The sequence below is a fragment of the Photinus pyralis genome, unplaced genomic scaffold, assembly GCF_008802855.1.
Source record: "Photinus pyralis isolate 1611_PpyrPB1 unplaced genomic scaffold, Ppyr1.3 Ppyr1.4_LG7, whole genome shotgun sequence".
Lineage (NCBI taxonomy): Eukaryota > Metazoa > Arthropoda > Insecta > Coleoptera > Lampyridae > Photinus > Photinus pyralis.
In genome coordinates, this window is record NW_022170738.1 from 37,505,693 (window position 1) to 37,530,303 (window position 24,611).

General features: G+C 36.1%; 1 protein-coding gene across 7 annotated transcripts in view; it reads right to left on the minus strand.

Moving 5' to 3' along the window:
* Positions 1 to 406: 406 nt before the first annotated feature.
* The window catches only part of LOC116177511 (cytochrome P450 306a1), a 73,684-nt gene continuing 49,479 nt past the window's right edge, over positions 407 to 24,611 (minus strand). For 5 of the 7 annotated variants that reach the window (XM_031496500.1, XM_031496499.1, XM_031496498.1 and 2 more), the window contains 5 exons: positions 18,574 to 18,883; positions 1,398 to 1,788; positions 1,101 to 1,355; positions 691 to 1,058; positions 407 to 641 (listed from right to left, as the gene is read on the minus strand). In XM_031496500.1, coding sequence (XP_031352360.1) covers positions 469 to 641; positions 691 to 1,058; positions 1,101 to 1,355; positions 1,398 to 1,788; positions 18,574 to 18,883 — 1,497 coding nt within the window. In that variant the 3' untranslated portion in view covers positions 407 to 468. Of the gene's footprint in view, positions 642 to 690; positions 1,059 to 1,100; positions 1,356 to 1,397; positions 1,789 to 18,573; positions 18,884 to 19,195; positions 19,275 to 24,611 lie in introns of those variants that run through there. The other 2 variants (XM_031496504.1, XM_031496501.1) reach the window with 2 other exon arrangements.

Sequence of the window (24,611 nt, forward strand, 5' to 3'; positions counted from 1 at the left end):
AAGAGAATATTTTTATCATTTGGACCAAACGATGAGACCATGTCATCAACGGCGAAGGTCAGATCTGTAACAATAATTTATTAGAGGTCAACTCCGAAATTCAAGTACTATAACAAAATAATTCAATTTATTTTTCGGATTTAAAAGAAAAAGGAAGGGGTTAAATTTGTAGGAATTTACGCTAATGCTTTCTTAAATTTTCCCATAAGTAATTATTCCGTTAATTAAACTTCCGCGTTCATGTTTTTCATAATTAAATTAAACACAATTAAATTGTGTTTTAAAAGTATTATAACCAACCCTATCAACCGAACATGCACATGCCTGTTGAGGGCCCAGAACAAGAGAGGGATAATAAATAAATAAATAAAATAAATAAAACAAAAAGAGTAATAAACTGGTTAGATTTTTTAATGAAATTTATTTTTCAATATGGCACTGCCTTTAGTATAAATAGCAGCAAAATCTTCATCTTCTGGAAACAAATCTAATGGCTTGCTTTCGGGGTGTGAGCGTAATTCCTATTTCGCCCACCAAATCCACATCGCCAGATGCGCAAATTTCGAACCGTTGCAGAATTGAGGCGGTAAAGAAGAACAAAATCATGATCGCCAAGTCCTCGCCGATGCACATCCTTTTCCCTAAAATCTCAAATATAAAATTTCACCAAACCACCCGGTTCGAATCAACCAGTTTGAAACGGCATAAATTGTTTAGGCTTGGCAAACCGTTGTTCCTCGTTCAAGAAGCGTCTTGGATTAAATTCGTCGGGTTTCTCCCAAATTGTCGGGTCCATGTGAACGGCCCACTGCAATGGTACCACCATGGTGCCTTTGGGGATGCGGTAACCGAGCAGATTGACCTCGTCCAAAGTTGCGTGGGGTATGCCGACGGGTACAACGGAACGGATCCTTTGCGTTTCGGCGATGGAAGCTCGCGTAAGCGGAAGCAGCGGGATGTCTTCTATCGTAGGGGGGCGATCTTGAAGTACACGATCCACCTCTTCACGAATCTCACCCTGAATTTTAGGACAGGCTGCCATGTAAAGCAATTGCCAGCTGAAAAGTGGCGTCAGACTTTGCGTTTGATATTCATATTACCGTAACGTGGTCAAAGTAGTATCTAAGCCGGCACCAAAAATGTCTGCAAGTAAATGATAAAATTGCTGAAAAGTAAAATACTCTTTGTCGGACGTGGTATTTATTTCGCGTAGGAAGGCTTGAATGACATTTTGGGGTGACTCATCGGCTTGGACATTTTTCCGCTCCTGCTCTATCAGCTCGCGATACAGTTGGTGAGTCTTATGCTTCCCATCTAGTAGAAAACGCACGACCTTGCTAAATCGTGGAATGTATCTGCAAAAATGTGTCATGTATTAAACAGGATGCGACCAGTACCTTAAAAATGGGAAAAAGTTTAGTGGACCAGCAACCCCAATAGCCTTGGTTCCCTCCTCCTGAGTATGTTGAAGCCACAACCAAGTGGGATCATCTCTACTCCACGTTTTTCCAAAAACCAACTGGCACATTACTGATCCTATGGCATGTTGTAAATGTGCTAGAGGGTCAATGGGTTCACATTCATCCCCAATGACCTGCAACAGAAATCTGTAAGCGGGAGTTGCGAGTTGATGACTTACATTAACACAATCGTGCACTTCTCTTATAATTACTTCCGTCAACGAGTCTGTAGCCGCTCTGGCCGATTTGGTTGCTCCAAACAACCTCAAAAATTTTGCCGCAAACTTTCGATGAATACGCCACATACTTCCTTCTGCGCAAATAAGTCCTGAAAAGAATTAAAAGTTGTAATACACATGACAACACCTTGAATTATAGCCCAGACTACGTCTAGCCTTGTTAGAATTAGGCAATCAACCCGGATTTATTGCACTTTTTTACATGGTACCATAATCTAGAAGGTTAATGATACCTATTTACTTTCAGTGGTCGGTATGACAAGATCAAAATTGTTGGGAGAGGTTATGGTTAAAAATAGTACAAAAGCATACCCAATTATATTTTTTGCTATACTCATCTGTCTATGCGTCTAACAGGTTTAGTATCTACATCACCTTGAATTAGGACATCGCGCAAAAGTTAAGTGATTACTCAGTTTCTCAAATAAAAATTGTACAACAAACTGATGGCCGATTGTGTTAAATTTAAGGTGGGCGACTCTACGATTTCTCAATAGCAAAAAACTGTCAGACTTGATTGTTTGGTACTGGAACCGCATCATTTTTCATTCACAATACTTTGTAGTTATCATAACATCAAGGACAACTGTTCAATTTACTTATAGTTTAGTTGGAAGAACATATGACGCATTTCTGGGGTAAATTTCTCGCTCTTTTTTAAATTCCTAATTGATTTTGGAGGTACCTATTCAAGGGAAACCGTGGAAATACAGACACGGTGATAACGAACCTCGCAATTTTTACATTAAAAAGTTCGTTTATTTTGACTATAGAGCCACCTCCTCCTCAGGCACGGTTCGAGATCACGGATGAGTTATTGCAGCTACAAGAAGGTGGGGGAAGTGGGCTGCGTGCTGACGGCGAGTGTATAGATAGGGCATCTGCGCCCCAGAGGCCTTTATTAAAATAAAAAAGAACTTTGGATGGGAGTTATAGGTGCAGGGTAGGTACATTTTCCATTTAAACTTGTTCCCCCTAATTCACCACGTCACCCAGATAAGATTGTAAAAAACCCTCGGGACTCCTGGAGGTCAGGAGCACGCAGCTCTAAAAGTTTGTCTCGCGAAGTGTCGTACGGCGCCAAATTTCAAAATGGAAAGCAAAATTTGGGTTTTCCTTCCCCCAGCGGTGGAGATTATTCGAATTTTTGTAAGAACCAAGTGTCGTACTTGGAGACTCCCCAAATTTCCAGTGGGGTGAAGTGTCACACATTCATTTTTGAATACCTCACTCATAATAAATATTGGGTCCAAATTTTCATCTTGCTTTTTTGTGCGTGCGTGCGGGGATGCGAGCCATAATAAATCGCATCCCAAACCAAACACAGTAGTTGAATCTAGTAGAATCTATGGAGGAGGTCAAATTTTTGAGTAAGTTTTAATATGTTGATAAAACTTTTTTTTTCATCACGCCACCACTACTCGCTTATAAATATATAAGGACTTTATTGCATAAAATGTGATATCGTCTCCACTTATGTTGCAAGCCTTGACATCATAACCAACCAAATAGCAAAAAAAAAGTAGCGACACAGCCGTAGGGACGCACAGGCGGACAGACGGATCCACGAACGAGCGCACAAAGTGGCCACAATAGCCTTTTTTGTGGAAATGCACTAAGGTCTTTCTTTTATAAGAAGCATCTCATGTTAAAATTTCAGAAAAATTGACCGACAAATAAAAAAGTTCAATTTGTGCATGCGTAATCTATTTTTTATATATGCTCTCAATTTAGTTTTATAATTCTTGAAGACATCCCGTCGTTTCGATTTGATTTTATAGGGATAGCATCTTAACGTAAAGTTATAAGCACAATAAACGGAAAAGTGTAAAATTATGGTAGGTACATGAAAAACATTATCTTTTAGGAATGCACGCAGAAAAAATTCCTTCCTCAGTGCAACCCCCCGATCCCATAACGAAACAAATGGCGAAAGCAAATACTTGATTGACTATGTACTCGACGATGAATTTTTAATTATGTAGTCAAGAATATAGTTAAGATCACAATAAAACACATACGGGTTAAAAATAAATCCCCAATCTTCTCTAAATTGATAAAACTACAATAGCAATGTTATAATATAATTACAAGTATCTAGTTTTTACTTATTCAATTAAATCTGTAATTCAACACATGAGTTCTCATTTCTCACTAATTTTCATATCTGAAACTAAATTCCATGAATATTAAAAAATCACTTTAAATAGATTATAATGTATAATCAATTTAACGTGATTTTTTATTAGTTTATGTTGATGAAAATACGTCAATTATACAAAACACAATAAATTGTTAAAATATTTAGAATTAGAAAGGAACAAAAAACCCATAGGTCTTTTTCCAACGCTTGAAAAAATAAACAGTAGAAAGGTTTTCCCCCTAAGGGGAGTAACTTTAGCACATTTTCCGTGCATTGATTAGTACGTCCCAAAAGGGCTACGTTTTTCTTTACTAGAAGCATGAGCATCTATAATTGAAATTGAACGTGGGGTCTTTTCAGAACACTTTTGGTGTTAAATGGCAGACTGATAATCAAATATTGCGTCAAAATTTACATCAATTGGTTTTTTTCGTTTTCTAATTACGTCAGGACCTTGCATATATGCAAATATTTTCTATTCTACCCCCTTACGGGTCAAAATCCCCGAATGTTTAGTCGGGGTTTTTCATCAAAATCTACATAACGACGAAATATTTCTTTTTAACTTTCCATTTCTAATAAGTTGGTAAACGTCAAGAATTTTTAGTATGGGCGAAATGTCGAAATGCCTCATCACTTAAAATAGAATATTTCGTCAAAACTTTCATCCAAACGATGATGTCTCTTTTTCGTTTTCTACTTGTAATAAATCATAATAAAATCAAGTAAGTTGGTATGCTAAATGCAAAATGGGAAGATATTTCCATTTTCATCCCCAGGAGTGAAGATTACCCGCATTTTGGGTAAAATCGAAGTGTCGTACCGCATTTCTATTTAAATGATCCACTGATAATAAAATATTATGTTCATGTTCGAAGGCGCTATAACGGTCACTTTCTCTGTCCGTCCGTCTTTTTGTCCCCATTTCACCTACATTCACTGTTACGAAGATCCCAATGGTGAACGACGAATTTGAACCACTCTGTACAGGGTGTAAATCGAAAAGTGGAACATAGGCGTTTAACATGCGGGAAATTACTTTTTCTTTGCGCAAACGTTTCCTAATTATTTTACGCAAAAATATTTCAAATAAAAGTTATAGAGATATAAATTCTGCATCTAAATCATGTGAAACGATGGTTTAGTTTCTGAAAGATTGTAAAATACGGACAGGTCATTTTTATGTATTTTTTAATCTAAATGTGTTTCGAATTTTTGTTGATTGTATCTTTCTATTTTTTTTGTTTTTTTAGTACTTTTGCTAAGAATTAATTGAACCGTAGCTAACTTGTCGACTATTTTCCTCATTGATGGGAACGTAAAGCTCAGTAGGATATAGAAACTCTTCACACGGCATCCTCTTCCTATAGTCCTATAGTCCTAAAGTCCTATAGGAAATGTCTACCTACTTTATTAAAGAGGTGAGACAATATAAATAAACTAAACTTATGTGAAAAAAAAAGATTGAGACTCTTATTTTTTGTTCTGTTAATATAAAGAATGAAGGATCATACAAACCAAACAAGCTGAAAAATTCAAAGTATTCGAACGGTTCGTAGAAACTAAAAAAAGTACAGAAGGATGAACAAGATTAAAATATTATTAAGGATTCAAAAGATATTAAAAATCCGAAAAATGTGAAGAATGTGGAGAATCAAAAAATGAGAAGAAACTAAAATAAATACACAAATAGATTACAAAATCAAACAAAATGGAAAAAAATTTGGGATAATTTTTGAATTAATTACATACCAAGCACCAATACTGGTAAAGAAGCCGTATAATCGCAATACTTCTCATGGATTTGATGAAGGTGAAGAATTGGATGATTGGAAGAATCGAAGGAATACAAAAAAATTTCAGAATCCGATGGATATGGCCAATTTGGAAGAATTTGAAGAAACGAAAGAACCTGAACGATCTGGTGGATGTGAATAATTCGAAGCATTATGAAGAATCCACGAATAAAAATTGAAAATCAAGAAAGTGGAAGAATGCAAGGCATCTTTAAATTTTAAAGAATTACAAGCGCAGGATTTGAAAGATCGAAAGAACTATAACAATCTGATAAATTTGAAGAACTTGAAGGGTCCAAGAAGGGGAAGAATTTAAAGAATCTGAATCTAAACCGAGTCACCCGAGAAGATCAAGGAGAAGTATTGAAAAATTTGAACCCTGAGAAAGCTGAAGAATTGGAATAAATTGAATAATAGAAAGAACATGAGTCTGAAACAGAAAATCGGAAGAAATTTTGAAAAATTCAAAGATGAAGGCTCAGAAAAAACCTGAACTATTCAAAAGGTCGAAGAATTGGAAGAAACAGCAAAATGGAAAAAATAATATAGTATTGAAAGAATCTAATACATTCAGAGAAACGGAAGAATTTAAATATCCGGACCAATGTGAAGAATCTTGACTGGGAAATATCAAGTTTCTTATGTATAGCGCTATTTTTTTGAAATTCTAACTGCTTCTAGTAAATACAAACATATCGCATATTTCAAAACCAGATATGCGCACACTGCCGACTGCGAAATGTCAACTTTATTATTTTTAGATATTTTTTGAAATTTGAACCGAAGGTTCTTCTAGTAAAGGTTCTTATTTATAAGAAAATGTATGCCTTCACTCATTTTCCTTTGTGCACATAAATAGTCCGTTATATGACTTCGTGAAGTACTGACGAATTAATGGAAAATGCGCTAACGTTACTCGCCTTAACGCGAAAATCTTTTTTGGCGCATTTTCGAACGAAGTTGGGTGCGCTATTGCAGCCTCTTTATCCGTCCGTCTGTTCGTACGTCCGTCCGTCCGGGGCCTTAACTACTTCTACAGTTTTCAAGATTTTAGTTCGTTCTTTTTGCATTTGGTAGCTAATAGGTGTGGCATCTCAACCAAGAAAAAATCTTGACGATCAATCTGCGCATGCGCAGGCTGCGCAATTTATGAAGATATTTGTTTGAAATGTTAGCCATAGACGCCTCTAGTAAAGAAAAACATATCACATGTAGTAAAAACCGAAAACTACAATTATTATTAGCAAAGGCAAACACATCGCACATAGTAAAAATCAGATGCGCAGACTGCAAAATGCCAATTTTTTTTACATCGTGGCTTTGTTCAGTTTATTTGAATTTGCACTATCATCCTTACCAGATTGTGTTACCGGAAGCATTGAGTATGGCAGAGCATGCAAACCTCACAACCTGGTGCCAGCAACTGCTTGCCGAGCCGATGTCTCAGCCACAGCAACATTCGTAAGCAGTGCTGAGGCACATTTCCACCTTAGAAACGCTTCCCAAAGTTACAATTCTGCAGAAGCCGGTCACCGCAGCCACGGCGTCAGTGTTTCTGAAATAGGTGGGCACCAATTGGTCCCAATCTTCTTAAGGTGGGCACCAACATTATAGATTCTTCAGCAAATAAAAAAAAGTGGCATACCGTAACTAAACATTTACTTATTCGATTATTTTCTAAAACAAATTTTAAAAAAAAGTCAAAATTTGAGGCAGGGGCAGCTGGGCACTTGGGTGGGCACTCTGTTTAACAGATTGGGCACGTGCCCACCCAGGCCCCCCCCCCCTGGCGCCGTCGCTGGGTCACCGTGATAATGTAAAAACATTGTTGCAGATAGGATGCGGAAGAAGGTTGGCAGGATGGTTCCAGCAGGAATGGGGACTATTACTTTATAACTCATATTTTTGAATAATTATAAATTTATAATAGAAAATGTCGTTTCTGTTTCCCCAAATTCTTTACAAAACCGAAGCCACAGTGGTAACTATAATGATGGTAACTGGAATGTTTGCCCCATTGAGCAAGAAAAAAACGGCAATAAAAATAACTTAAAAGTTAACCGGCACGTGATTGCAAATCGACAAAAAAGAATACCCAAAAATCGAATAAAGACAGTATAATGGTGTCGCAATAGAAATAAATTTAAAATTTAAAAACACGTAAAAGGATAACGACACATGTTGCTCATCGCCCGACGACATGGTGGACCTTGGAAAAAAGTCCCCGTCACTGAATTCACAATCAAAATTGCCGTATGAATGCAGGAGGCGGGGAAAATATTTGAAAAATTCCTGACGTAACTGACAATATTCAAATTGAGGCAATAAACGTGTGGTGGTACCAAATTTGCAAGCATCAAGGCTGATTCCTTTTCAATTTTTTCTTGGACGATGTCATTTCGAACGTGAGTCATTTAGGGCTTAACGATGGCACATCCTGTTACACTTTCGACGAATCCAAATTTTCAGAATAACCCCGTCATGACGACAATTATTTAAATTAGCTTCGGTAACTTTTTGAAAATTATTTGAGGGAGTTCGATTGCCGCCCTTGACATTTGCGTGTAATAAATATCCTGTGCAATTAGGGATATCGGGATATCCAAAAGCGAGAAATTTGGAGGGAAATTGGTAACCTACGCACCGATCCCGAGAACAATAAATTAATCCTTTGGTAACGGCCAGGGCCGTAAAGGCAACGGCCGAGGAACCTTCCCATACCGTTTTAATAAACGACCCTCACATTCTCGCCAATCTTGCCCCTACAAGTGGCCCCTTACGAGATTATTATGCAATATGCATTTTATTACTACAGGTGCAAAAATTGAGGGCCAACCAGTGCTTTGCAAAAATTGTTGCCAAACATGTTTATGACAACGTACATGAATAGACGTATTACCTCTAATGAATTAGCAATCAAAATCGAGCGAACGCGGCATTGAATTTCTCGGAAGTTTCTGAAACACCTACCACCATTCGTAGTGACCATTAATCAGGCAGACACAAGGTCTAGCAACGCCGGGAATTTAGTATAAATCTAGTTGGTACACGCACAAAGAATGCCATTAACGTCCGGCGCCACTTTAGCTATTTCCTCCACGCATGACTCATTTCACTCTCGCTTCTTCGCTGGGAGTTCCCTCCAGGAAGTCATTTAGGAAATGCCATACCCTTAAATAGAAAAACTACCGAGAACTCTTACTATAAAAATTATTTCCGAAAAGTTCATTGTATTATGGAGATGAGCATGAGAAATCGAGCCTTTCTTCGAAATCTAAATCTAAATTTTAAGTGAGAAAATGGTCGCTATAAATTGTGGCTGAGCGGGTGGTAGTTACAGAGGTGAATAAACCTTTGGGAAAAAAAGTAGTCATAAATAAACCGCAAATTCTTCTGTAAATCTTAAAATAGAAGTTTTATTACTATATTGACGTAATGATTAACCCTCTTCGGGCGGATACATACTTTCGCTTTCAACGTGATTTATAATCATTTCAACCTCCAATTAATCGACCGTATACAAAATTAGTTCAATTGCTCAAGCAGTAAATTTTACCACTCTGATACTAACATTGACCGTGCAATTTGCGAAAAGATAATGAGAAAGGAGCACTAAACAATGCTTTTCAGCATCCGCTTACGCAATGGTTTTTCATTGCGGAAGGGATAGTTCAACGTGCAACTGCCAATGGACAAAATTACCCGGAAAAGACTCGCGTCATATTTGAATAGTCAGGGATCTATTGATCTACACTAGGAATCAAATTTCCATTGTATAAACTGGATTAACATTTTTGAACAGATACTACAAATTTTACGTAATTTTAAAAATGAATAAATGGAGGGCTCATTCTAACAAAATTCGTTTCTATTGTGCTTGGCGTTTTCTTTTCAAAAGCGCAGGAAGGATTTCGAATGAATTTCCGAAATACTAAAAATTGGTAGATTAGAAACTCATTTGTAAAACGTCTTCCTTTTTTTTGCCCCTATTACTTAAGCTACCATTTTTGTGGAGTCGGGAATTAAAATCAATTGAACTGCCTTTTTTTGAGCCCCGAAAAAAAAATTGTCTCAGATCGACCCGGAATAAAAATTTTCTTATAGAATGTGGCCTGTAGAATCCATAATTTCAAACAGTTCCAAGATTGGGCTACTAGTTCAAAAGTTACAGCCCTTTGAATTTTCTTTCGAAATTGGTCTATAACTTTTGATTGAGAAGTCTAATCGAAAAAGTACGAATTGTTTTGGATTCTACGCACCAAAATTAATAAGAAAAAGTGTTTTCCCGAGAAAGTTTGGTGCAGTCGATTTTTGGTAAAAAAAGGAAAGTTAAATCCTGGAATTTAATTACGATAACGTATAAGTCAATTCAATGTAAATACTAATTGAATGTAGCCGATGCATTGATTGAGATATACATTTGGTCCTCTTTCAAAACTAATTTAATTTTCCTGTAAACTTTCCAGAAACCAGTTTGGTAGGAGGTCCCAAATTTTAGTGGTAGGTATATTTCATAGTGTAGATTTATAGAACTTGGATTAAACCGTACATAAATAAAACTCCCATCAGTCTGTATAAGAAAGCGTAATTGGACTTTTTTCCTGTGCGTCATTTTTCTCGGATTTGCGCCACTCGAGTTAAGAAGTGCGAGGGGTCGCAAATAGTTGGCTTAAAGGGCAATCATCCCCGTCTACACTATACAGCCAACATTTCTTCAAGAATCATTTTTGGGGCTTTTCCTTGTTTTGTAGGGAATGTTATACGGCCCGGTATTCGATTTTATATTCATTTAGATACAACGCGCGACCACACAAACTGACAGATAATCATAGAATAATTTATTATGTAAGATAATTAAATTATTAAAGTTACAATTGTTTTGTTGATTGCCACACAAGGCATATGTGATTAAAAACCAGTATACAATGAAAAAAATTGCCTCAAAGTCCGGGAATATAAAAACGACCCCTCGTCTATAATATACATTTCAAATAGAAAAGGTTTAATGCCCCCCACTTGAGACACTCTGTATATACAATTTTAACGAAAAACACGCGCAAATAAAAATAGTAATCGACGGATTTTTCCAGAATACAAAAACCAGAAATGTAAATGCATGTGTTTTTTTCATTAAAAAAGTACTGTGTACCAGAAGTAGCTTTGATATTTCTTCAAACCCAAGCGACGCCTTAGACACTGTGTCTAAGATATTGATGTCTATCATGGTGATCTTGGAAACTATAGAAGATTCAACGATGGTTAAATTAGGGAAAAGTTGCGCGACTAAACAGTTATTATGATACTTTAAAGAAAACAAAAAAATTCCGATTACTTCTGAAGATATCCCAGAAAAACCGGAATTTTGTTTTTTGAGCGGAGTAGGCTGTGATAAAATAAAACAAAAGAATGCCTTATTTCGTAGTAAAATAAGATTATTTTAAAAAAAACTAGTTCACCTTTTACGAAGTACACTTGCAGCCGATAATTAATTTGCGGCACTCGTTTACTTTCTGGCATTCTTTTGTTTTTTTTATATCACAGCCTACTTCGGTTTATAAGCAATTAATTAATTAATGGGTATAGGTACTTTTGTGAAAAATAGTGAATAACCTATAAAAACTAGAGAGTTATGCACAGGACACCCCTTATAAAAATTGAAGAGAACACACAAGGGTTACCAATAACGTTGAAACAACAGTATATTCTGAACATATTTGATAACTTTTTTCCTATGAAAACTGTCACATTTAAAAGACATAAAGCACCCTGGTTAACAGAAAACATTAAATTTATGATGCACTTACGAGACAAAGCATATAGTCGCTTTAAAAAAACCAAAAAATCGGGCCATTGGGACTACTACAAGTCTTTAAGGAATTTAGTTGCGCATTCTATAAAGCACGAAAAGAAAGCATACTTACTCTAAACTGTGGAAAGTTGTTAAAGATTTAGATATACAGAAAAGATAACGTTACTGTACCTGTACATCTAAGCAATCCCAATGATATAAACTCTATTCCTGCTAGTAAACTGCACACTGCTGGTCTACCGGCTGCTGATTATTCTGATGTGAACACGGACGTCAACGAACAATTTAAATTTCAAGAAGTTAGCGAATCTTTTGTTCTAAAAATCATTATGGAATTAAAATCTAAGTCAATAGGTTCCGATGGCATCGGGATTGATATGATAAGGCTCTGCTGTCCTTTTATTGCTCCCTATATCTCTCACGGTGTAAATGAATGTCTCGTAAAAAGTACATTCCCCTACTCCTGGAAAGCTGCTCAAGTAATTCCGATCCCTAAACATAGTAATCCTCAAACCTTCAGTGATCTGAGACCCATTAGCATTCTCCCAACTTTGTCCAAAATATTGGAAAAAATTATGAAAATCCAAATTTCGGGTCACGTCGACAAATTTAAACTGATTTCACAGTTTCAATCTGGGTTCCGGAAAAACTATAGTGGCGTTACAACCTTACTTCGACTCACAGATGACATTATTCGAGCAACTGACGCAGGCCTGCTGACCGTTTTGGTAATGTTGGATTTCGCCAAAGCTTTCGACACCATTGATCATCAATTACTAAACTCCATTCTATTTCATTTTGGGTTTCATCAATCAGCAGTACAACTTGTTACGTCTTATCTCCAAGATAGAAAGCAATGTGTAGTAGTTAACAAAACTAGGTCCGATTGGGAAAATATTTATTACGGAGTTCCTCAAGGGTCCATCTTAGGCCCACTTTTATATGTAATTTACTCTAACAGCATTTGCAAGGTTTTGGAGAAGTGCAAGTACCTTTTATATGCAGATGACACTCAGATTTATTATTCTTTTCCACCTGAGTTAGTTGATTCCGCAGTAGAAATTATAAATAAAGAACTCCACATGATATCTGATGCTGCTGCTAGACACAACCTACATTTGAACTGTAATAAAACAACAGTGATGTTGTTTGGTCGTAAGCTCGTCAGAAGTAGAGTTGTGTCATCGGTGAGGATTAAAATTAACCATACGTATATTCCCATTAGCGATGAAACTAGGAATTTGGATTCAGTTGAACACCAACCTAAGATTTAGGGGCCACATTAATGGTTGTATACGTAAGGCTTTTTCTGTTTTCAAGCGATTGTACCCTAGTAGACATTTATTAACAGTCAAAACTAAAATTCGCCTTTGCGACAGCCTCATCTTATCTCACTTTAACTTTGGGGATGTAGTATACGGTGAGTGCATTGATTCAAGGACTTCATATCGAATACAAAAAATTCAAAATTCTTGTTTAAGGTTTATTTATGGAGTCAGTCGCAATCAGCATATACCACACAAAGTAAAAGAAGCAGGTTGGCTTAATATTGTTGCAAAGGAGGTATTTACACTCGTCGGTATTATACCATAAAATTATTACAGCTCAAGTACCACCATATCTAGCTGAAAGGTTGCAATTTCGAACTAGTGTGCACAACTTAAATCTAAGGCATAGTGGTTTATTAACTACACCTATGCACAGTACTGCCTTTTTCAAACGATCGTTCTCTTATAATGTTTGTAAAGTGTATAACTCCTTTCCACATCTCATCAAAATCTCCTCAATAGTTACTTTTAGAACACATGTGAAAGCACTACTACAGCAGGGTTTTGTGTAAATACTATCTTCACTTTTTTATATAACTACATTCATGGACTCCCAATATGGTTTGTTTGAGATTGCGCATCATCATCGTCTTAATAGTAAGTATTTAAAAATGTCAAGTTATACTTTGTATGGGGGCTACATGGAAGAACAGTGTTTTGTGCGCTGAATGTAGTCCCTTTCCCCGAGGTTAGTTTTTTTTAAAATATATTTTTCTATTGTTATTTATACAAATTTAAGGGGAATAAAAGCGTATTATTATTATTATTAAGTAAAAATATACTGGGTGTTCTATTTTAAAAAAAATAGTTATTTATTGACACCGTAAAAATGGGACACCTTGCACATTCAACAATAATTTCTGTAGATGCGTAATACAGTGATATTTATTAAGAAGTAGGTATATATAATTGTGTATGGTTTTCCCTACGTCTACTTTTAAATGACAAAATCCCTACTGAAGGGTGCCTAATTTTATGCACCCAAAGAATATCGCACAATACCAACTTTTTTTTCAGTTGAATACATCGCACACAGAACGAAAATAAAAATACGGATACCAAAGCAATAATATTTAGATTAATTAATATGACAGCCAGCTCTTTATTTGTTTTAAGACGTTATTTTGGTTGCACAAAATTAGGGGCACTTCAGAAGAGACTTTGCCTTTTAAAAGTAGACATGGGGAAAAGCAATACACGGAAATCTGTATGTCTACTTCTTAAAAAATATCACTGTACAGTTAACATATGGACATAAGATTTGTTTATATTTAGGAAAAACCTACGCACTGTTGCAGAACCCTGTACCTATGTCGGGAGAAAGGAAATTTTAGAAAAATTTCCGAAATGAACAAAAACTTGTATGTTTACTAAATTTGGTGTGTAGAATCAAAAAACGAAATTCGTTTTGAGCTGCAGGGTCATTTTGTGCACAATGTCAACTTTCTTATTTATACCTATAGATATTTTTTGAATTTTTTACCACCGATGCTTCTAGTATCTATTTTAAACATACATAAGAGAATATTATTTTATGCCTTAACTATTTTCCTTGGTACACATAAGTAGACCATTGTATGACCTTTTGGGAAGTACTGACAGTTCATCGAAAATGCGCTAAAGTTACTCGCCCAAAGGCGAAACCCTTTTTTTCATTTTGTTAATGTTGATAATCTGTAGTTATTTTTAGGGGAATCTTTCGATAGAAAAAAATTCCCTTATGTGATGGTTTTGTTCGTCTGTCCGTCTGTTCCTCGTGTAACTCGAGAACGAAAAGAAACAGCGAAATCAAAAGCTCAAACCTTCGTCAATCGATTTCTACGAGTTCTCCGAGCCGGATTAAAAGTCTATGATAAAAGAAAAACATAGTCCATGGCAACTTAAACTAAAAACTCGTGAAAACAGAATCTTTATAATTAATTTTTTCGCGTACAAGAAGAGGTAGAATAATCGTTTCACATGATTTAGATGCAGACTTTATACTCTATAACTTTTATTTGAAGTATTTTTGCGTAAAATAATTAGGAAACTGTTTGCGCAAAGAAAAAGTAATTCCCCATGTTAAACGCCTATGTTCCACTTTTCGATTTACACCCGGTACATTGATGATCGAATCATAGCTCAAACAAGCCATTTTGGATATCGAGCTTTTAGTATGAATTGATTTCAGGACATCCTACTAACAAAGTAGGAAGCATTGTATAATAAACATTAAACAGCAATTTCTAATTAGACTTGAAATAAAAAAGCGCATAAATAAATTGTAGAAGATGAGTGCAAATTTGCACAACTTTTACTAATGAGCATATTTTTTACAACCGCTCTTTAGTTCCTGTTGAATATTTCGCAACGTTTTCTACACACATGCCATCGAGACATATATTCGCTAAATTATCGTCATTAAGGTTACCTTTAATCATTTCGCGAATTTCAATTGTTCACACCGCCCTTCTTTAATTTGGGAGTCGCACTCTCTTGGTAAAAAATTACAGGTAAATCGTCTGTACGCACAAAAACAATACATTGACGTAACACCCTGACACACTAACCCACTAAAATCAAAAAGATGAGAGGCTGAATAGTAGCTATTCGTTAATGACCATCAAATTTTTTACCGAATCACGGCACTTATAGGTAGGTAATAGAAATTCGGTGTAGATTATTAAATAAAAAATATGTGTCGATTTCTATTGCATTCTAAACAAATTATTAATGTAAATTATAAGACATTACGCTATTATCAGCGCGTTAATAAAATTAGATCTTGTGGTCGATCCGCAAAAAAAACCTCAAACCACAAATATTTGCGTTGCGGTACCAAGGCGTTATAATAAAATGCTTGTTACTCATTCTATTGAAACTAGTTCAATAGAAGTGGGCGGCAAAGGTACCTAATGAAAATCGGAAAAAGTAATTAAAGTTGCTGTAGGTAGAATAATCATCGCTTATGTTACTACAGGGTGAGCTTTCCGGTGATACTAAAGAAAAATGGGGAGACCATGGGGCAATGTGAAGAGCCATGTAATTTGCACTTTGGGAAGTATGAATATGATTCACTGATTTTGTAGTCTATGCCAGTTATAAAAGGAACAAGTTAAAAAGTAATCGTAAACGATTTACATAAAGCGCATTTCCACTTGCATTCATTTCCCATTTATAAGATGCAACTTCTGTTAAAATCGTAAAATTCCGGCCACAAATATGAAAGATAGCGTTGCACATGGGCAATCCATTTTTGACGTGTTACTTCAATTTCAGTTTATGAGAAGAATTTCATTTCAATGCTTTTATAAATAAGAAAGTTGGAACTGCGCATGCGCAAACCTAAATTTTAAAACTAATGTTAGATTTTCCTTTGTTCCAAGCGCCTAAGTATCAAATTTCAGTTAAATGGTGCCATAGATAAAAAAGGTGGCACTGCGCATGCGCAAAAGAAAATTTTGAGACTGGCGCTCGATGATTCTTTATTCCAAGTGCCTATGTATCACATTTCATTTAAATTCTTCCATAAATAAAAAAGTTGGCACTGCGCATGCGCAAAACCAAATTTTGAAATTGGCGTTTGATTTTCCTTTATTCAAAGTGCCTATGTATCAAATTTCATTCAAATACTTTTATAAGTAAAAAAGTTTGCAATTCGGTTTATAAATGGTCGAGATGCGAAAAGGGCACTGTGAATTTTGAATCGATTCGATTCAACTCTTGGCATTGCGTATTATATGGCTAAATCTATGCCCATATTGAATTTCATGCAATTCAGTTCATAACTAACGGAGATGTAAAAGCGATCGAACATTTCTAAACAAAGTTATTGTTCACACGGACAGATAGATGGACAGACAGACAAAGGGACAGACGGACAGACCAGCATGCAGACGACAGATAGCAATGCAAAATTATAAACGATCTCTAGGATCGTTAATAAACGGCAAAAGTGTAAAATTATGGAACATGTAAAAAAAACGGTTTTTTGTTTTTTTTACAATAACTTTTTTTGTAAGCGGTACAGAAAAAATTCCTTCCTTGGTACAAGACTCGACACCATAACAAACCAAATAGCGAAAAAAGTAGAACAATAGCTCTTAAGATAAAGAAGTAGTAGCGTCGCAAAATGAGCGGACGGACGGACGGACGGACAAAGTGGCCACAATAGCGCATTTTTTTTATTTTTGTGGAAATGCGCTAAAAAAGAGGAAAATTTTAAACTGTTATCCTGCATACCAAAATATAAGTACTCACTTCCTGATTGTGGCGAGTGTAACATAACTTTGATTATTGAACTAAACGGAGATGACCTTCTGCAAAAAATAAAGATAACGCAGCTGGATAACTCCAAAGTTTAAAGCGAGCGTTTCAAATAACGATTAGCGATCAGTTGATTACAGTGTTTATTCAAAAATCAGACCATAGCTATAATCCCGTAATTGACAAAAAATTGTCGAAATACCGGCCGTATTTTAAGGGTTTGCATAAGTTAACACAATTGGGGTGCAGGTTTGGGGTTTCCTTCCGTCTACAAATTCTTTCATTTTTGTTGACAATCACGATAACCAAAGAGGTCACGGTGGCCTCAATGTACTTAAACGTAATGTATACACCAAAAATAATGACGGAACACCCTGTAAATGAGCATATTTCATTTTATTAAATGTAAATCTGGGTGATTATAGACGAATAAGCACAGAGTTGGTTTATTGTATTTGAATTTGTTGTCTCAGTGTCTATATTTTTCCTTTTAGAATTGTTTGTATTTTTTAAATTTAATCGCTTTTGTGATTTATTCAATTTGGATGAGATGCTTTAGGTTGGGCACATCTGATTGTTCGGAAATTTGATTAACCACGTGTTCTTATTGTTGTCTGCGTAATGAAAGTTAAAAGATTAAAAAAGATTTTAAAAATTAAAAAATAATTCACAAAAACTTAAATTTTAAAAATGATTTAGGGTCGTTTTAGATCAATATTGAATTATTAAGTCTTATATTTTTATTATTGTTTAGGATTTGGGAAGTAATAGTACTTCTCCTAGAATCTGTTTGAATACGTTTTAAAGACTTCTACAATGCTGCCAAATTTCACTTGAACATTTTAAACTTCTTCTGAATTGTCTGTCCCTCATTTTGAGATTGTTATAACGTTTGAACCGAATGGGCCGAATCGTTTGTCAGTTATCGTGCTCACAGGCACACACCATCAACCCCCCCAAAAAGGTTGCGTCGCTCTGCCACTTAATAATGACTATACTCATAAGTTTCTATGTATATCATTTTAAAGAACACATAGACTTTGTTTTAATTGTTGTCGAACAATGTTGTGTCCCATAAACAAAAAATGTTACCAATTAACATACACCTATTAGTTTTTCAAAATTAACTAACGCCAATTCATCTTTGCAAGATGGGAAGCACACAACAATTGCCTGACAAGCTAAAATATATAATACAAAAGAATTTCACAGTTCACACCTTTTCTCATTACGCTAATGCGGTACAATAAAAGATAATTAATTACGCGTACATAATTAGTTATATTTACTAGCACCATCAAGATATATCTAACATCCATATGTTATGTTAAATTTGGTTTTTGCGTCAATACTAATGATATGCGGATGGGGAACCGGCACGTTAATCGCCATTACATTAACATAATTAAACTGCTACCGCTTATAAACTCGTTTTTTTTTTGTTAAGTTTCGACCCGACTTACATATAGCGATTGCCGTAGAGTTTAACGTTCAAAGGTGAAGGGTTACATTTCTGTTGCAACCCAACAGGGTAGTGAGTACAAAATGCTTACCATAGCCACCCATAATCCCGTGGGTTAGATAAAGTGGCGCCCTTCCGGTAAGCTTATCCATTGAGAAAGCCGATGAAATGGCCGTCGCATCCGAAAGTACGATGGTGTAAACGCTGCCAAGATGCAGGCCATAAATTTTGCCATATTTGCGTGAGAGCGTCGTCAACGTTTCGTGAGGAGCTTTGGGATCGAGAAAGGGTAAATAACCCAGAACGGGTAAGCCCCACGGTCCTGGTGGTAAGTTCTTAGAGCGCAACAACCGGTACATCCCAAGCAGTAGAAGAATTGCGAAGATTAATATATAAATCATCTGCAACAAAAAAAAAATAATTGTATTTTTTCTAAAGGTCATTAACAGTGATAAATTTTCCATCCAAGGCGATAGTCACAAGTATTATTTTGACTAATGCCATAACAATAATTAATTAATCGACATCGATAAGAGATTCAAGCTTTGTATCCAAAACTACCGGTCTGTGTCATCGGTCCAAAAACTATTTATTAAAAATCGTCTATTTGATAACCCGCTTCACAGAAAACATTTTTAACGATATGACTAATGAAAAAGGACATTCATCATCATGTTATCAAAGTAACAAATTTAGAGCGTTACCGAAATCACCTTTGTAATATTCGAAAGTGAAGATAGCCGAGTACAAACATCGTTTAGAAACTGTTAGACGATGACTGAGATGTTGGCGTAAACATGGCTCATCAAATTGCAAATTAGTAGCTCTGAATCTACAAATATAAAGAGTCGCTTCTTGATAAATTTGCATACAATTTTGTAGGTCTCGAGATTTGTACCATTTCCCCCCTTAGAAGAGTATTGAATTAATATAAGCGAAGTATTCAGTTTACAATACACTAATAAATTAACGAATATAAAATGGACAGTTTTGCCTGATTAATCGATTTAATAATTAATTATTCTTAGCTGATCATAGGGCATAGGTTATCTTCCATCATCATCATCTTTCTGTTAATGCAAGTCCCTGATGGCTCTCTTCCACGACTCTATCATCTGCTCTTCTCTTCACTGCGTCATATCCTTCTTCTCTCTCCTTGAGGTCGTCAACCAATTTCCTTCCTCTACTTCTTTTCGTTTCTTCACTTAATACTACATTACTTATCTTATCAGCCCATTTGATTCTTCTGCATATCCACATTTCAAAAGCTTCCAACTTTTCCAGATCTCTTTTTATTGCTGTCCACGTTTCACTATCGTACATTAGAACCCTCCAATCAATCTCCATCTCACTGCATAAAATCCTTCTCTTACTATTAAATGCTTGTTTTGCCATCGCTATCCTGGTCTTAATTTCTCTTCTGATTTTCCAACCTTGCGTTACCTCTGTACCTAAATAATTATATCTTTCCACTTGCTCTATCAACACTCCGTCTACCATTACTGTTATATCCACCTGCACTCCCACTTTCATCGTTTTGTTCCTATTAATTCTTGGGCCATACTCTCTTTAGTATTTCCAACAGTTTCTTCCAGTTTACCCAATCGAATGCCTTTAGAATGTCAATAAAAGCTACACAGTAGATCTATCCTTTTTCCAAATATCTTTGGCCGATATTCTCACCACTCCTATTGCGTCTCTCGGGCCCATTTGTCTTCTGAAACCAAACTATTCCTCTCCTATGCTCCTCCATAACTTTGCGATTCAATATTTTCAGTATAACATATTTGCTGTTTGTGTGCCAATAGGTTGATTGCTCTATATTCTGATCATTTCTTGTACCATGCGTTTTAGGTACAGACACCATTTCTGAACAAAGAAAGTCCTCTGGCCATAGTCCACTTTCGTAGATTTTATTTTTTCTTTGACTCCAACCCTTTTCCTTGCAGACTCCTGTTGCCTTTGCATCCATCATTTCTTTTATGGATGCCATTACTTCCATTGAAAGAATGCCTTCCTCGATGTTGCCATTCTCTACTTCGTCTACGCTTTCCACTGTCAGCTGTGTTGGTTTGTTCTTGGCTTAATATAATTCCTCCATATATATTCTTTCCATTTTTCCAATATTTCGCTTTCTTCTGTCAACTTGCCATCCTTATTTTCTATTTCTATCCCTGTTATAGTTATACTTATTTTTCTTTTAATTAATTTGAAATTATTATTCCGCTAATGATTCTTTAATTTTAAAAGTTCACTGACTGTGCGTGTACTACCCCAAGTTCGTCTCAATAGAGAGGGAGACATTTTTCAGTAAATAGATCTGCAGCGAAACAGAGATGGGTGAACTCAAAAACATATGAAGGTGATGACGAATGATATGACACGAGCAACGCGAATACAAAAAAGAAATGAAAGAACTAAGAGAGGAAAACAAGCCAATGGTATTAGTGCAGCTAGAAAATGCGGAGAAGAAGCAGGAAATAAGGAAGAATAAGAACAAAGTGAGGAACTCCTAAATATATATAGATATGATCTGACGCACGGAGAAAGAGAAGTGCAAGTAAAACATCGCGAAGGAAAAGAAAACCGCCGAGACAAAGATAACTGTCAAATACCAGAAGCTAATCATAGATGGAAAGGTATGGGTCTGGGATAGAGGTACGGAAGAACTGGTGGGGCCAAAAAACTAACCACACCACAGCTGAACAGGAATCAGTTGACGACGATCGCAATAAAAGAATACAGAGAAAGGTACAAAGATGAACAAAGGCTAGAAAGGAGGAAAAAAAACAAAGAGGGTGGAAGTTGGCTACATGGATATGGAATATAAGAGGACTCAATGGTAAAGAACATGAATTAATGCGAGGGGACCAACATTATCCTAGTGGATCTGAATGGCAGGGTCGGTAAAAGTGACGGACGAGCAAGGGATGTTTTAGGAAAATGGAGAAGGCGTTAGAAATAATAATGGAAAGACCGACATCTGTAGAGAGAACCATCCAATAATTGCAACAGCTTCTATGAACACAAGAGGTTTCAAAAATATTCTAAAACAAACGGCCAGACAAGAAGGCGACACAGCAAAAATAGAGACGAGAAAGAAACAGACAGGGTGGAGCGAGGAAATTAAGCTACAAATTAGAATTAAAAAAGAGAAATCGAAGAAGCACCTATTCAGGAAAAATGATACCTCCTACAAGGAGTATAAAGCGGAAAGAGAAAGAGTCAAAAAAGTAGTAATAGAGGCGAAAAGAAAATCGTGGGAAAAATTCGGACCACGACAAAAAATTATTCTACAAGACACTAAAAAACCTACGAGAGAAAATGTAAAGAAAAAAAGACGAAGAAACAGAAAGAATACGAATCAGGGAAATAAAGATAGAGAAGGATTTTTGGAAGGTGATAAATAGAAGAAAAATAGAACCAGTGGGGGTGGGAGGGAGTACAATTAGAGGAACGAAAAAAACATTTTATTGAGGTACTTCAAATCAGAAGGAAGGGAAGGCCATGAAAGAGGTATGAAAAGAGGAGATTAAAGGAGAGCAGGAGATTGAGCAGCAATTAAAAAGACTGAAGAGAAAGAAACCGGTATAGGGAGAGACGAAACAGGAAATGGGGCTTCGCTAAAGATGGGGTCAAGGAAAGGATGAGGAATCCAGTAAATAGTATATGGAAAGGAGAAGAACGGACGGAAGGGGTAGTAGTACCGACTTTCAAAAGAGGTGATAAAAATTATGTGTAAAATTATAATGGAATCACGATAGTTATGACGGCGTATATATAATCTACACAATGGTACTGAATTAAAGATTAGAATAAACCCATAAAGAGCGTTTAAAAAAGCGGCAGAGCACCTCGCTGTGACTCCAGGGAGTCATTGGATTTGACCCATTTTCAATTGGCTTGTTACATGTGGCATATAGGTCAACTGTGCAAAGTTTGAACAGTTATCGTGTTCACGGACAGACGGACACCATCGACTCCCCTATAAAGCTTGCATCGCTTTGCTCTGCCGCTTAATATGAAATGGCCGGGTTTTGGAAGACACACAAATGGGCTTCAGAAAAGGATGGGACAATCGACTGTATATAGGTTTATACAGATTGGCGAAAAAGTAATTTAAAAAAAGGGCGTTTTTCATGTACTTAAAGGCAGCATGTGACAGTGTGGAAAGGGAAAATAAAATATGGAAGATGGGAAAACAAGAAGGTAGAGGACAGAATCAAGGAACTATATGAAGACACATGATTGAGAGTAAGAATAAAAGAGAAGGAGTCTGAAGTATTTTAGATATGTAAAGGACTAAGACAGAGATGCCCACTTACCTCAATCTTGTATGAACTCTACATAAGTGACATGGAAAAGTATTTAGACAAGGCCAAGGTCAAAGGTGGAAGGAAGAAGAAGATATGGTCCCTGGCATACGCGGATAATGGCAACAGAGGTAGAACCAAGGGTAGAACTGATGAGGAAATTATGAGAAGTATCGAGAATGGAAAGGAATGGAGTTGGAATGTAGAAAAGTGGAAGATGATGAGAGAGATAGAATTGAAATGGAGAAAGGAAAGAATAGGAGATGTGAGAGAAGTTAAATATTTAGAGTACCAAATGCAAAGAAATAATGGGGCTAAGTATAAGAGAACTAAGGAAAAAAGGAGAATAGTGGCGAGAGGTTTCAAAAATGACTTCGAAACAAGGAAATACCTGACGTTGCACGAAAAAAAATAGAACCAGTTACGAGCTTTAAGTACCTACCTGGGCATCACGATAGAAAACAAAGGACGAGAATAAACAGAAATCCAGAATCAATAATATAAATATGCAATAATTTTTAGTTTCAGTTTTAAGTATAAAATCTCTGTCATTTATGAAATGTAAAAAAAGATTACCCCTTACCCCGAAAGGTAGGAAGGGATTTTTGGTATAAGAAAAGTTTGCAGTAGGAAATGCAGATCAGTTAAATCAAGCAAGGGATGTTCATTCTCTGTTATATAGGGTGTTTTAAGGGTTGGTGGTCGGCCCTCTAAACACAACAAATCAAAGGAAAAAAAACTGTTTAAAAATTGTACCCTTTAAACACAATCAACAACAAAAAACTATTTAATGTACAACAAAAATTGTTACCTTCTCAGTACCATAGGCGAATGTCATTTAAAAGTCAATTCGTTAAAGTAATTACGTAATTCCAGTACTACAGAGGACCAGATTTTGATAAGTAGTAAGTAGTTATTGGTTGGCCCTTTAAACATAATCCATGAAAGAAACGACATTTTTTCTTGGCGAACAAAAATTGCAACCCTCTCAGTCGAAGAGTGCCTTGTAAAAGAAAGTTTCCTTAAATACTGAGGTAAAACAAACATTTTTCATGTGCATAAAGAATTGTAACCCTCTCAATAGAATCTTAAGAAAACCATTTATCCACCTTCAAAAATATCATGTACCTACCTACAGAAAGTAGATATCGAGACTAATGCTAGGTTCGTGTTCTATGCCATCATTAAAATTTCCAAGCGTTTTATCATTAGCAGTAGACAGACTGAATGAAATGGAAGATGAATAATTTAAACAAAAAATAAAATAGAGCTATACGTTTTATACGATTTGGAGCATGCCCGATGTAGTGGGCACGAGTACTCTTCAACGGTAATACAAATGGGCCAAGTACTTGGCAATGAAACCAAATCAGAACAGCCAAAAACCTCGCTTGCCACTAAAACTGACGGACTAGATGTTAAATTACTGACGAGAGTGAATAAAAGTGCATAAGAAAGCGATTTCGCTAGCCGTGGAAAGTACAACGCGGCGAAAAGAGACGTGTTCGTGCAGATATTAGCGTAAAAGCTTTGGGGTTCAGGTCTCATCGTGAATCGTTACAATTTATGACGTGCATGTCCTAAATAATAATATGTTAATGTAGGTACTGATAAACACGTTAAATAATAATAATATTTTGCTATAAACATTATGAACTTTGCCGGCATTCGTTAATCTGGTGCTTGATACACTATTATTAACGATAACCTTTGGTGTTGCACAGTAACTTAGCAAATCCTTGCCAATAGTTTGAAGATTCAAAAGTTGGCCATGGTACAGTACGGAGTGCGTCCCGCGCGCGAATGGGGTGCGGCA